This window comes from Salmo salar, chromosome ssa20 (assembly GCF_905237065.1).
Source record: "Salmo salar chromosome ssa20, Ssal_v3.1, whole genome shotgun sequence".
Taxonomy (NCBI): domain Eukaryota; kingdom Metazoa; phylum Chordata; class Actinopteri; order Salmoniformes; family Salmonidae; genus Salmo; species Salmo salar.
Window position 1 is genome coordinate 71,466,703 of NC_059461.1, and position 14,950 is coordinate 71,481,652.

The 14,950-nt window shown below is 44.1% G+C and overlaps 1 protein-coding gene across 8 annotated transcripts in view; it reads left to right on the top strand.

Moving 5' to 3' along the window:
• The window catches only part of LOC106581254 (neurofibromin), a 104,245-nt gene that overhangs the window by 86,291 nt on the left and 3,004 nt on the right, over window positions 1-14,950 (top strand). For 4 of the 8 annotated variants that reach the window (XM_014163191.2, XM_014163189.2, XM_014163194.2 and 1 more), the window contains 10 exons: window positions 367-493; window positions 1,003-1,134; window positions 3,521-3,656; window positions 3,818-3,975; window positions 6,136-6,377; window positions 7,244-7,344; window positions 7,940-8,082; window positions 11,231-11,277; window positions 12,268-12,487; window positions 14,738-14,791. In XM_014163191.2, coding sequence (XP_014018666.1) covers window positions 367-493; window positions 1,003-1,134; window positions 3,521-3,656; window positions 3,818-3,975; window positions 6,136-6,377; window positions 7,244-7,344; window positions 7,940-8,082; window positions 11,231-11,277; window positions 12,268-12,487; window positions 14,738-14,791 — 1,360 coding nt within the window. The remainder of the gene's footprint in view (window positions 1-366; window positions 494-1,002; window positions 1,135-3,520; window positions 3,657-3,817; window positions 3,976-6,135; window positions 6,378-7,243; window positions 7,345-7,939; window positions 8,083-11,230; window positions 11,278-12,267; window positions 12,488-14,737; window positions 14,792-14,950) is intronic. The other 4 variants (XM_014163193.2, XM_014163199.2, XM_014163190.2 and 1 more) reach the window with 3 other exon arrangements.

Sequence of the window (14,950 nt, forward strand, 5' to 3'; positions counted from 1 at the left end):
ACCCACCACTATGTTTAACAGCAGAGAAAACCCCCTAAATTATATTTTTTCAACTTTAAGTTTGATTACTTTTCCTAGAGGGACCCCAACATCAGAAAAAGTGAAACATCGCCTTTGTTCATATTTCCATGAAAGCTGTACACAACCAGGTTACAAAGAATGTACCCGGCAGTTATTTTTGACCCGGCAGTTATAAAATAACTTACACACCGCAACCACACAGACACACACATATTCACTTTCGGTTCAATGACAAAAATTCAACATATTCATCACATATTGACACTATTTATATGCTGGATATGTGTGAAGAAGTATCTGCTAAATGACCATATTTATTTGTTTCTACATTCCCCCCCAATCAAGAGTCCAGAAGAGGTGTTTATGGAGATCAGGCGTCCTCTGGAGTGGCACTGTAAACAGATGGACCACTTTGTGGGCCTCAACTTCAGCTCCAACTTCAACTTCGCACTGGTGGGACACCTGCTCAAAGGTAAGGGAGAGGTCACAGGGCACCTGACTGCGTCTCAGCCCGAGAAACTTCCATTCCTGTGACTGTACTGCGTTTCATATAAACCGCAGCTTCTCTGTCCCTATCGCTTAAGTAAACATTCATAACATGTTTGAAATTATGTAGTTTGTTTTGGTTCTAATCTAGCTAGGTAAAGAATAGATGGATGAAAGACATTGGCCTGACTTGCTGAGCCACTGATGAAAACCTGTCTTCCCCACTGTCAGACTAAAACTGGCTCTATTGACTTGTCCTGCAGTGACAAAGAGCTTGGCAGCAGTTGTTGGTGTTTTCACTTGTCTCTGTAGTCTGTACTTGTCACTAGCTGCATTTAGTGTTGTGTACTCTGTAGCTCTTGATGTGTTTTACTGCTAACCGTGTTGAATTAATGTGGCCGTGCTAAAATGTACCAAGCTAGCAGTGGAGTGGTGTAGGGCTATGACTAATGTGCCACTCTGTTTTCCTTCTCCTGTGTGTGTGTCTATGTGAAGGCTACAGACACCCGTCCCTCACCACGGTGGCTCGGACAGTACGTATCCTCCACACGCTGCTGGCCTTGGTGGGAAAACACCTCAACTGTGACAAGTTTGAGGTCAACACCCAAAGCGTGGCCTACCTGGCAGGTCAGTTCCAGTCAGTCTCCTATACACTGACTAACCAGACCTCTCTGTCAACTCACTGGATCTGCAATGTGCTATTTGGATAGCAAGCAGTGTGTTGCTTTAAAAACATGTTTGTAAAACAGATATGATGGCCTGTCATATTGTGCCCCCCATTGTTGGAATAACCTGCAAAATTCCTTGTATCTTGATTTCCTGGTGCCGGTAGGTAAGTTGAAGACTGTGGTGTTAAATGTATTCATTGAGGATTGCAGTTGTTTATATTGATATAATGGTTTATTTGTTGAAATTGTAGTATTGTACCTTGTAGTTTTTTTATTATTCATCAATTCAAATGTTATTTGTCACATACACATGGTTAGCAGATGTTAATGCGAGTGTAGCGAAATGCTTGTGCTTCTAGTTCCGACAGTGCAGTAATATCTAACAATTCCCCAACAACTACCTAATACACACACATCTAAAGGGGTGAATTAGAATATGTACATGTAAGTATATGGATGAGCGATGGCCGAGCGGCATAGGCAAGGTACAATAGATGGTATAAAATACGGTATATACATGTGATATAAGATATGTAAACATTATTCAAGTGGCATTATTTAAAGTGGCATTGTTTAAAGTAACTAGTGATCCATTTATTAAAGTGTCCAGTGATTGCGTCTCAGTGTAGGCAGCAGCCTCTCTGTGTTAGTGATGGCTGTTTAACAGTCTGATGGCCTTGAGATAGAAGCTGTTTTTCAGTCTCTAGGTCCCTGCTTTGATGCACCTGTACTGACATGTTCTTCTGGATGGTAGTGGTGTGAACAGGCAGTGACTTGGGTGGTTGTTGTCCTTGATGATCTTTTTGGCCTTCCTGTGACATCGGGTGCTGTAGGTGTCCTGGAGGGCAGGTAGTTTGCCCCCGGTGATGTGTTGTGCAGACCTCACTACCCTCTGGAGAGCCTTGCAGTTGAGGGTGTTGCAGTTGCCGTACCAGGCGGTGATACAGGCCGACAGGATGCTCTCAATTGTGCATCTGTAAAAGTTTGTCAGGGTTTTGGGTGACAAGCCAAATTTCTTCAGCCTCCTGAGGTTGAAGAGGCATTGTTGCGCCTTCTTCACCACACTGTCTGTGTGGGTGGACCATTTCAGTTTGTCTGTGATGTGTACGCCGAGGAACTTAAAACTCTCCACCTTCTCCACTGCTGTCCCGTCGATGTGGATAGGGGGGTGCTCCCTCTGCTGTTTCCTGAAGTCCACGATCATCTCCTTTGTTTTGATGACGTTGAGTGAGGTTGTTTTCCTGACACCACACTCTGAGTGCCCTCACCTCCTCCCTATAGGCTGTCTCGTTGTTGTTCGTAATCATGCCCACTACTGTTGTGTCGTCTGCAAACTTGATGATTGAGTTTGAGGCGTGCATGGCCACACAGTCGTGTGTGAACAGGGAGTACAGGAGAGGGCTGAGCACGCACCCTTGTGGGGCCCTGTGTTGAGGGTCAGCGAAGTAGAGAGTTGTTTCCTTCCTTCACCACCTGTGGGCGGCCCGTCAGAAAGTCCAGGACCCAATTGCACAGGGAGGGTTTGAGACCCAGGGTTCTATGGTGTTGAACACTGAGTTGTAGACAATGAACAGCATTCTTACATGGTTATTCCTCTTGTCCAGATGGGATAGGGCAGTGTGCAGTGAGATGGTGATTGCATCGTCTGTGGATCTGTTGGGGCGGTATGCAATCTCAAGTGGGTCTAGGGTGGTCGGTAAGGTGGAGGTGATATGATCTTGACTAGTCTCTCAAAGCACTTCATGATAACAGAAGTGAGTGCTACGGGGCGGTAGTCCTTTAGTTCAGTTACCGTAGCTTTCTTGGGAACAGGAACAATGGTGGCCATCTTGAAGCATGTGGGGACAGCAGACTGGGATAGGGAGAGATTGAATATGTCTGTAAATACACCAGCCAGCCGTGTATTTACACCAGGATGCCGTCTGCCTTGCGAGGGTTAACACGTTTAAATGTTTTACTCACGTCAGCCACGAAGGCGGGGGGGGGCTGCAGTCCTTGTTTTATTTGGAATGTTCGTTTTCCGTGAATAAATATGTCTTTTTTTTTAAAATCATGTAAAATAAGGAATTGTCACCTCATCATAAATGTTTCTGCAATGATCCCATCACTGGTTTTCACTCTGCTCTGGTGACTGTCTGTGTGTGACTGTCTGTGTGTGACTGTCTGTGTGTGACTGTCTGTGTGTGACTGTCTGTGTGTGACTGTCTGTGTGTGACTGAATGTGTGTGACTGAATGTGTGTGACTGTCTGTGTGTGATTGTCTGTGTGTGACTATCTGTGTGTGACTGTCTGTGTGTGACTGAATGTGTGTGACTGTCTGTGTATGACTGAATGTGTGTGTGCAGCCCTGCTCACCGTGTCAGAGGAGGTGCGTAGTCGCTGCAGTCTAAAACACAGGAAGTCTCTGTTGCTGTCTGAGATGGGCATGGAGAACGTTCCCATGGATACCTACTCTCTGCACCACACTGACGCCAGCTTCAGGTGAGGCGCATTCTACATCAGACACTTAGAACCTGAATAGGTTTTATCTTTATCCAAAGTTGCGTCAGTCATTTTCTGTAATACCTGTTGTTGGTAAATATATTTACAATCAAGCTTGAATAGTTATATCCTTACCTGTAGCCCCCATCTCCTCCCCTCAGGACACTGAGAGAGTTCCAGCCGTGGGCGTCTCCCAAGGTGTCAGAGCGCTATCTGAATGCCTACTACCCCACGGTGGGGCAGATCAGCCCCCGTACACGGAAGTCCATGAGCCTGGACATGGGCCAGGCCTCCCATGCCAACACCAAGAAGCTGCTGGGTAACTATAGCGTTGCTGCTAAACAACACTGTTAATGTTGTCTAAGAGTTCCCCTTAGCATTGTTTTTTGGGCTCCCGAGTGGCGCAGTGGTCTAAGGCACTGCATCTCAGTGCAAGAGGCGTCACTACAGTCCCTAGTTCGAATCCAGGCTTTATCACATCCGGCCGTGATTGGGAGGCCCATAGGGCGGCGTGCAATTGGCCCAGTGTTGTCCAGGTTTGGCCTGGGTAGGCTGTCATTAGAACAAATTATTATTTATAACTGACTTGCCTAGAGTGGCAAGAAAAAGTATGTGAACTCTTTGGAAATACCTGGATTTCTGCATAAATTGGTCATAAAATTTGATCTGATCTTAATCTAGGTCACAACAATAGACAAAGACAGTCTGCTGAAACTAATAACACACAAACAATTATATGTTTTCATGCCTTTATTGAACACACCATGTAAACATTCACACTGCAGGGTGGAACAAGTATGTGAACCCTTAGATTTAATAACTGGTTGACCCTCCTTTGGCAGCAATAACCTCAACCAAACGTTTTCTGTAGTTGCGGATCAGACCTGTACAACAGTCAGGAGGAATTTTGGACCATTCCTCTTTACAAAACTGTTTCAGTTCAGCAATATTCTTGGGATGTCTGGTGTGAACCTTTCTCTTGAGGTCATGCCAAAGCATCTCAATCGGGTTGAGGTCAGGACTCTGACTGGGCCACTCCAGAAGGTGTATTTTCTTCTTTTAAAACCATTCTGTTGTTGATTTATTTCTGTTTTGGGTCGTTGTCCTGTTGCATCACCCAACTTCTATTGAGCTTCAATTGGAGGACAGATAGCCTAACATTCTCCTGCAAAATGTCTTGGAAAAATGAATTTGCAAGTTTATCGTCTTATTGCAAGCTGCCCAGGCCTTGAGGCAGCAAAGCAGCCCTAAACATTGATGCTCCGTCCACCATAATTTACAGTTGGGATGAGGTTCTGATGTTGGTGTGCTGTGCCTTTTTTTCTCCACACATAGTGTTGTGTGTTCCTTCCAAACAACTCAACTGTAGTTTCATCTGTCCACAGAATATTTTGCCAGTAGCGCTGTGGAACATCCAGGCGCACTTATGCAAACTTCAGAAGTGCAACAGTGTTTTTTTTGGACAGCAGTGGCTTCTTCCGTGGTGTCCTCCCATGAACACCATTCTTGTTTAGTGTTTTACATATCATAGACTCGTCAACAGAGATGTTAGCATGTTCCAGAGATTTCTGTAAGTCTTCAGCTGAAACTCTAGGATTGTTCTTAACCTCATTGAGCATTCTGTGCTGTGCTCTTGCAGTCATCTTTGCAGGATGGCCACTCCTAGGGAGAGTAGCAACAGTGCTAAACTTTCTCCGTTTATAGGCAATTTGTCTTACCATGGACTGATGAACGTCAAGGCTTTTAGAGATACTTTTGTAACCCTTTCCAGCTTTATGCAAGTCAACAATTCTTAATCTTAGGTCTTCTGAGATCTCTTTTGTTCGAGGCATGGTTCACATCAGGCAATGCTGCTTGTGAATAGCAAACTCAAATTTTGTGAGTGTTTTTAATAGGGCAGGGCAGCTCTAACCAACATCTCCAATCTCGTCTCATTGATTGGACTCCCGGTTAGCTGACTCCTGACTCCAATTAGTTTTTGTAGAAGTCATTAGCCTAGCCTATACTTTTTCCAACCTACACTGTGAATGTTTAAATTATGTATACAGTGTAGACAAGAATAATACAATTTGTGTGTTATTAGTTTAAGCACACTGTCTATTGTTGTGACTTAGATAAAGATCAGATCAAATTTGATGACCAATTTATTCAGAACTCCAGGTAATTCCAAAGGGTTCACATACTTTTTCTTGCCACTGTAGTTAAAGGTTCAATTAAAAAATATTTCTTTATACTGCTGCTCAAGAGGTGTATCATGCAAGCCGTTTTATTGGGTGTATACTGTGTATGCTTGGAAGCCCTGCTCATGCTGATTATGATCAGGCAACATTGACTACAGTGTAAGTTACATCTCAAGAAATACACAGCTGATGTAAGATAGACATCCCATGTCACCACTCACAACCTTATTCCCTAGACCCTCTCCTCACCCTCTTCAATCATTACCTCGACACTGTCTGTCTGTGGTGTATTTCTCCAGACTACAGGAACAGTTTTGATCACCTGATATCCGACTCCAAAGCACCGAAGAGACCAGAGACGGAGTCTGGCGTCACCACCCCGCCTAAGGTGAGGTGTGTGGCCGAGAACGCCTACGAGATAGACAGACAAAGAATGGGCCACTCCCACCTCCGCAAGGTGTCGGTGACAGAGTCCAACGTCCTACTGGACGAGGAGGTGCTGACTGACCCCAAAGTCCAGGCCCTGCTGCTCACTGTGCTGGTGAGGGGAAGAACACACACACACACACACACACACACACACACACACACACACACAAGAAACTCACACCTGGCAAAATAAGAAGTACTTATAAAGTGGGTAATAAAATAAGAAGTACTTATAAAGCGGGTAATAAAATAAGAAGTACTTATAAAGCGGGTAATAAAATAAGAAGTACTTATAAAGTGGGTAATAAAATAAGAAGTACTTATAAAGTGGGTAATAAAATAAGAAGTACTTATAAAGTGGGTAATAAAATAAGAAGTACCTATCAAATCACATTTTATTTGTCACATACACATGGTTAGCAGATGTTAATGCGAGTGTAGTGAAATGCTTGTGCTAGTGGGTAATAAAGCAGGTAATAAAATAAGAAGTACTTATAAAGCAGGTAATAAAATAAGCAAACCTTATGTAACAGTCAACAGTCTGGACACACCTACTCATTCAAGGGTTTTTCTTTATTTTTACTATTTTCTACATTGTAGAATAATAGTTAAGACATCAAAACTATGAAATAACACATATGGAATCATGTAGTAACCAAAAAAGTGTTAAACAAATCAAAATATATTTTGTATTTGAGATTCTTCAAAGTAGCCACCCTTTGCCTTGATGACAGCTTTGCACACTCTTGGCATTCTCTCAACCAGTTTAAAAATAAAGAAAAACCCTGGAATGAGTAGGTGTGTCCAAACTTCTGACTGGTACTGTATGTGTAACATACTCGGTGGACCACTAGCTACTGCTATGGTCCAATTAGTCATCATGAATGCACATAGGGAGGCAGCAACATAGCGTACAGCCTTCTGCTGTATATAACTGGTTCAGTCTGTAAACGCATGCTCTCTGTTTCTCTGTCCAAGGCCACCCAGGTCAAGTACACCACAGACGACTTTGACCAGAGGATCCTGTACGAGTATCTAGCTGAAGCTAGCGTCGTCTTCCCTAAGGTCTTTCCCGTCGTGTAAGTAAACATGCCCGATAATGCCCCAGGCAAAACCAAATACATAGCCTAAGCCCTACTTTTTCCATAAGCAAATCTAGAGAATGGAGAAAACTTGGGGAAATTATTTGAGAGCTTGAATGTTGGATAGCTCTCTGTTTTGGCCCAAGGTGGTTGTTTTTTGGGTGGAGGAAAGACCACTGATCTTCTGAGAAGGGGCCTGTCCTTCCCCAAATTCATCATGGGAGTTGTAGTGTGGTTGACCTAGCTAGAGATGTAGTTTGGGTTCAGTTTATTTTAGGGGTTAATAGTAGAGTCCCTGTGAGTCAGAAAGTGTTTAGCCCACCCACACATGCATACGTTATATGTGGGTAGTTGTTTGTAGTTTCAGTTGAAGGAGCACTCTCTCTACCAGCAAAATGTCACGGCTTCAAAATATAGTTTAGCTTGAGAACTGTCTCGTATGAGGCCTAGTTATTCACCAGTGTGTTAGAGTCCTGTCATGATAAGTGTTGACAAGGTCACTGGGAAAGGGTGATGCGGAGTGTGGTGTCTAATGATTGTGGCCAACCTACCTAGCCGATGTTGATCTTAATGCGTTTCCTCCTCTCCTCAGCCACAACCTGCTGGACTCCAAGATCAACACGCTGCTGTCCATGTGCCAGGATACCAACCTGCTGAACCCAGTGCATGGCATCGTTCAGAGTGTAGTTTACCATGAAGAGTCTCCTCCACAATACCAACCCTCCTATCTACAGAGTATGTACATTCATCTACAGACCTGCTCTACCCATCTCTCTCTCTGTCTATCTCAGTCCCTATCACCTCCCCGACCTCATCTCCCATCCTTCAGCTCTCTCTGCCCCTCCCTTTTTCTCTGTCCTCTCGCTCTCAATTCAATTCCATTTCAAGGGGCTTTATTGGCATGGGAAACATACAGTACCAGTCAAAAGTTTGGACACACCTACTTATTCCAGGGTTTTTCTTTATTTTTACTATTTTATACCTTGTAGAATAATAGTGAAGACATCAAACTATGTAATAACACATATGGAATAATGTAGTAACCAAAAAGGTGTTAAACAAACCAAAATATATCTTACATTTGAGATTCTTCAAAGTAGCTACCCTTTGCCTTGATGACAGCTTTGCACACTCTTGGTATTCTCTCAACCAGCTTCATGAATGCATTTCAATTAACAGGTGTGCTTTGTTAAAAGTTAATTTGTGGAATTTCTTTACTTAATGCGGTTGAGTCAATCAGTTGTGTTGTGACAAGGTAGGGGTGGTATACAGAAGATAGCCCTATTTGGTCAAAGACCAAGTCCATATTATGGAAAGAACAGCTCAAATAAGCAAAGATAAATGACAGTCCATCATTACTTTAAGACATGAATGTCAATCCAGAAATTTCAAGAACTTTGAAAGTTTCTTCAGGTGCAGTCGCAAAAACCATCAAGCGCTATGATGAAACTAGCTCTCATGAGGACCACCACAGGAAAGGAAGACCCAGAGTTACCTCTGCTGCAGAGAATAAGTTCACTAGTTACCAGCCTCAGAAATTGCAGCCCAAATAAATTCTTCACAAGTTCAAGTAACAGACACATCTCAACATCAACTGTTCAGAGGAGACTGTGTGAATCAGACCTTCATGGTCGAATTACTGCGTAGAAACCACTACTAAAGGACACCAATAAGAAGAAGAGACTTGCTTCGGCCAAGAAACATGAGCAATGGACATTAGATCTGTCCTTGGGTCTGATGAGTCCAAATTTGAGATTTTTGGTTCCAATTGCGTGTCTTTGTGAGACGCAGAGTAGGTCAACGTATGATCTCCGCATCTGTAGTTCCCACCATGAAGCATGGAGGAGGTGGTGTGGGGGTGCTTTGCTGGTGACACTGTCAGTGATTTATTTAGAATTCAAGGCACACTTAACCAGCATGGCTACCACAGCATTCTGCAGGGATACACCATCCCATCTGGTTTGTGCTTAGTGGTACTATAATTTGCTTTCAATAGGACAATGACCCAACACACCTCCAGGCTGTGTAAGGGATATTTGACCAAGGAGAGTGATGGAGTGCTGCATCAGATGACTTGGCCTCCACAATCACCTGACCTCAACCCAATTTTTATTACATTTTTTATTTAACCTTTATTTATCTAGGCAAGTCAGTTAAGAACTAATTCTTATTTACAATGATGGCCTAGGAACAGTGGGTTAACTGCCTTGTTCAGGGGCAGAACGACATAATTTTACCTTATCAGCTCGGGGATTTGATCTTGCATCCTTTTGGTTACTGGCCCAACGCTCTAACCACTAGGCTACCTGCCGTTCCAAACCAATTGAGATGGTGTGGGATGAGTTGGACCGCGGAGTGAAGGAAAGGCGGCCTACACGTGCTCAGCATGTGTTGGAACTGCTTCAAGGCTGTTGGAAAAGCATTCCAGGTGAAGCTGATTGAGAGAATGCCAAGAGTGTGCAAAGCTGTCATCTAGGCAAAGAGTAGCTACTTTGAAGAATCTCAAATGTAAGATATATTTTGGTTTGTTTAACACCTTTTTGGTAACTACATGATTCCATGTGTTATTTCATAGTTTGATGTCTTCACTATTATTCTACAAGGTATAAAATAGTAAAAATAAAGAAAAACCCTGGAATGAGTAGATACTGTTTGTTAACATTACACTCACAGAAGTTCCAAAAGAATAAAGACATTTCAAATGTCATATTATGTGCAAATAGTTAAAGTACAAAAGGGAAAATAAATAAACATAAATATGGGTTTTATATACAATGGCGTTTGTTCTTCACTGGTTGCCCTTGTGGCAACATGTCACAAATATTGCTGCTGTGATGGCACACTGTGGTATTTCACCCAATAGATATGTGAGTTTATCAAAATTGGGTTTGTTTTCAAATTCTTTGTGGGTCTGTGTAATCTGAGGGAAATATGTGTTTATACACTTGGAAGGAGGTTAGGAAGCTTAGTTTCCACCTCATTTTGTGGGCAGTGTGCGCACAGCCTGTCTTCTCTTGAGAGCCAGGTCTGCCTACGGCGGCCTTTCTCAATAACAAGGCTATGCTCACTGAGTCTCTCTCTCTCTCTCTCACTCTGTCTATCTCTGTCTGTCTCTCTGTCCCTATCTCCTTCTCTACCTCTCATCCTCCATCTCTCCTGCCTCCCTCCCTTTCTCTGTCTCTGTCCCCATCTCCTTCTCTACCGCTCAACTCTCATCCTTCATCTCCCTCTGCCCCGTCCCTCTCTCTCTCTGCCCCGTCCCTCTCTCCCTCTTCTCTCTCTCTGCCCCGTCCCTCTCTCTCTCTTCTCTCTCTCTGCCCCGTCCCTCTCTCTCTCTTCTCTCTCTCTGCCCCGTCCCTCTCTCTCTCTTCTCTCTCTCTGCCCCGTCCCTCTCTCTCTCTTCTCTCTCTCTGCCCCGTCCCTCTCTCTCTCTTCATCTCTCTCTGCCCCGTCCCTCTCTCTCTCTTCTCTCTCTCTGCCCCGTCCCTCTCTCTCTCTTCTCTCTCTCTGCCCCGTCCCTCTCTCTCTCTTCTCTCTCTCTGCTTCCGTCCCTCTCTCTCTCTCTCTCTCTCTCTCTGCCCCGTCCCTCTCTCTCTCTTCTCTCTCTCTGCCCCGTCCCTCTCTCTCTCTTCTCTCTCTCTGCCCCGTCCCTCTCTCTCTCTTCTCTCTCTCTGCCCCGTCCCTCTCTCTCTCTTCTCTCTCTCTGCCCCGTCCCTCTCTCTCTCTTCTCTCTCTCTGCCCCGTCCCTCTCTCTCTCTTCTCTCTCTCTGCCCCGTCCCTCTCTCCTGACTGTTATGGAGTGTTTTCTTCTTTAGCAGTATAACATTGCCAATGATACCTTCCTTCCTCCCTCCATTACTCTCTCTCTCTCGCTCTCTCACAGGCTTCGGCTTCAACGGACTTTGGAGGTTTGCCGGACCCTTCTCAAAGGTATGATTCATTGACCTCATATTTCCCTTTCATTCTCCCCAAGGTAGTGCGGCCGTGCTGGAAGAATTCAGCCCCAGTAAGCAATTACTGCCTTGCCAGGGAGCCTGCCAATTGCCCCAAGATTTATTTGACATCCTCCTCTCTCTCTCTCTCTTTCTACCCCCCTTCCCCAGTCTCCCCTCTGGCCACATCAATTTCCCTTTATGATGGTTCTGAGTAAATAGCCCAAGCAGGGACAAGGAGATGCTTCTAGCTCTGATGGTTCTGTAGTGTTAGCAACACCAGAGTTGCAGGTCTGGTTTCAGAATGGGGCCACATATAATACGTGTTGATTGTGAATCAGTTTGGATCAAAACGTCTGCTAAATGACTGTGTATTATATCAAATGCAGGACTGTTCGATCACTGTACCTAGTCTGCTTATTTTTACTCCTCAGAGGGCAGAATACTAGGGCTTGGAATTGTCAGAAACTTCATGATACTTAGGTGCTGATATGATATGTATTGCTATTCGACACTGTGATTTTATTGCAATTTGAAATTCCAAACATATTGCTCACCATATGTCTGCTTCAGAAATATCCCTATATGTAACTGTATTGATCCCCCCATCACTACAGAATACTGTATGTGACCCTTTGAAGCTTGTAGGGGCTCTTAGACTCTCTCTGTTTTCACTGTGTATCCATTATCCCTCGCTTCACTTTCCTCCAACAAACAAAAGGTGTCATTTGCCATCTGCTTGTTTGGGGGAAAGTCAGTCAGGAAACAATGTATTCAAGCCTGGCCAAAGGCTGAGGATCAATGTTTCCTGTGATTTAGCTCAGGGAGACATTAGATGGTTACACTGTGATATCTGTTGGCCTGTGTCCCTGTTCCTCTCACACTCACTCTCTCTCTCTCTATTCTACCCCCCTACCTGACTTTATCCATCTCCTTTTCTCTACCTCTATCGCCCTCCTCCTCCTTTCTCCATCCCATGTCAAACCAGCAGCAAACTCAGATCCCAGACTACGCTGAGCTGATTGTAAAGTTCCTGGAGGCCTTGATTGACCGCTACCTGCCTGGTACAGAGGAGGAGAGGAGCGAGGAGCAGCTCCGTACCCCCACCTCCCCTTACCCCCCCGTCACCCAGAGCCAGCTCAGCATCACCGCTAACCTCAACCTCTCCAACTCCATGACCTCCCTGGCCACCTCACAGCACTCCCCAGGTTAGCAGAGTATACACACCTGGACACAATACAGTCAACTGGAGACCAGCACCCCTGAACACACACCACTTATTCATACCGGCAGACACACAAATACACCACTAACATCATACTTATGATGAAGGCTGAGTCCTACAAATGTAAGGTGTTCTGTAGAGAAGCGGTCCCCAACCTTTTTTGGGCCACGGACCGGTTTAATGTCAGACAATATTTTCATGGACCGGCCTTTAAGGTGTGGCAGATAAATACACAAAATAAAATGATACGACCGGCATAAAAACGGTGGTATTTTTTAAATATAATAATAAACGTGAATCCACTGTGAATCCACGGTCCTCGTAACATCGCACCAACAACATAACATGAGTAACATCCTCTCTGCCCCTAACACTCTCTGGTCGCTATGGTAACGTTTAAACATGCCTTAAAAATAAGATACAACACAAAAACATATATAAAGTGCATGAAAAATACAACTCACCATAACGCTAAATCAGTGTTTCTCACTTGTTTCTCTGCAACGAGACGGTCCCATCTAGGGGTAATGGGAGACAATGACACCCGAAGTGTGTTGCTTATGTCCAGTCTACTCCGTCATTTTGTTTTGGTTGCTTTCACTGCAGAAAATCCCACTTCACACAAATAGGATGTCGGAAATGGCAACAGGGTTTTCAGTGCTGTTGTGGCGATCTCAGGGTATTCTGCCGTGACTTTAATCCAGAACACCGGCAGAGTTGTTTCTCGAACATACTTTTAAGGCCGCCGTCATTTGCGATCTCCAGCAGTTGATCTTCCTCTTGCATAGACATGCTGGATTCACCTGGTTTGTTGACAAATGGGTCGCGGATCCATTCCTTGGCAGTTTGTGGGTCTTTTGTGGTTGGGAAGTAGCGCTCAAACTCTTTTAAAAGCAGAGACAGGTGATCGTTGCACCAGCTGGAACAATGAAGGCTTGGGCTCAGTCTCTTCCAAAATACCTGCGAATGTTTGAAACATGTCAAATATACCTCTGTTCACGCGCCGTCCCCACAAATCCAGTTTGGCTTTAAATGCAGCTACTTTATCTGCCAACTTGAAGACAGTTGTCATTTTCCCCTGAAGTGACCAATTGAGTTCATTGAGCAGGTTGAATATGTCGCACAAGTAAGCGAGTTTTGCGACCCATTCCTCGTCACTGAAATGTGCTGCCAGCGGTGACTTTTTTTCTGAGAGAAATCTCTGCAGCGGCTCTAGTAATTCAAACACTCTGGCCAGCGATCTCCCTCGGGATAAACATCTTATTTCTGTGTATAAGAGAAGGTGTCTGTGCTCCGCGTTCATTTTTCAAAATAAAACATCGTTCAGACTCAGATAATAAATAAAACGGAAATAATGTAAGTTATTTATTCTTTCTCTGCGGCCCGGTACCAAATGACCCACGGACCGGTACCGGTCCGCGGCCTGGGGGTTGGGGACTGCTGCTGTAGAGTATCTCGAAGCAAGCAAAGTGTGTGTAGGTGCTGTTGTTGTGGGTTATTTCTAGGTGTCCCGCTAGCTTTCTCTGTATCCCAAACTGTTTGAGGATGCTGCTGTTGTGGGTTATTTCTAGGTGTCCCGCTAGCTTTCTCTGTATCCCAAACTGTTTGAGGATGCTGTTGTTGTGGGTTATTTCTAGGTGTCCTGCCAAGCCTGTAGTTTGCAAACAGTGGTAACTCCCATCACGCGTCCATTTCTGTCTGCTGTTCTCACTATGCTAGCTGCTAGCTTTTAGAATCACCTAGCTAATACCAGTGTTTTTGTTATTACTTCTAGAATAAATACATTGTATTATTTGTGCTATGTATTTGTACTATATTGCTGAAGTAGATGTAATATTTTGTTAGCCTTTCCACCCAAAAATATATACATTTAATTCTTAGTAGCCTTTAATATAGTTATTCATGCCATTTAAAACACCACTCCTACAAAATAAAATAAATAAATAAAATACAAATAGAAATGCCACCCGTTATTGCATTATACTCTGTTTCTGGATACTTTTCAACTGTCTGTATCTGAAAACCACCTGATTGAAATCTCTTCATTGCTTCATGTCAATGCTAAAGATCCATCTTGCTGTCTGTTGTTCATTTTTTCATTCAGTGTATTTGACTCTCATTCTCTCCCTGTTTTTGTTCTGTTTCCCTTGTTTTAATGTGTTTCTCATCTTTGTCCTCAGTTGCTCTGGTCATTCATTCTTGTTTCTCTGTCTCTTTCTCTCTCTCTGTGAAGCCTCTCTGCCTTGCTCTAAGTCAGCTGTTTTTGCGCCACACCTCCTCCTCCCAGGTACTCTTGCTCTTTGACCTTGTGACCCCCGAGGTCAAGCAAACTCATCCACCTCAGTAAAAAAACACCAAAACAACTAATCCAATGTGAAAAGGGAGAAACCCACTAACTGTACCCAGTGCCAGAATAGCAATTTAAAGTCTGCCACCCACTGCCAAG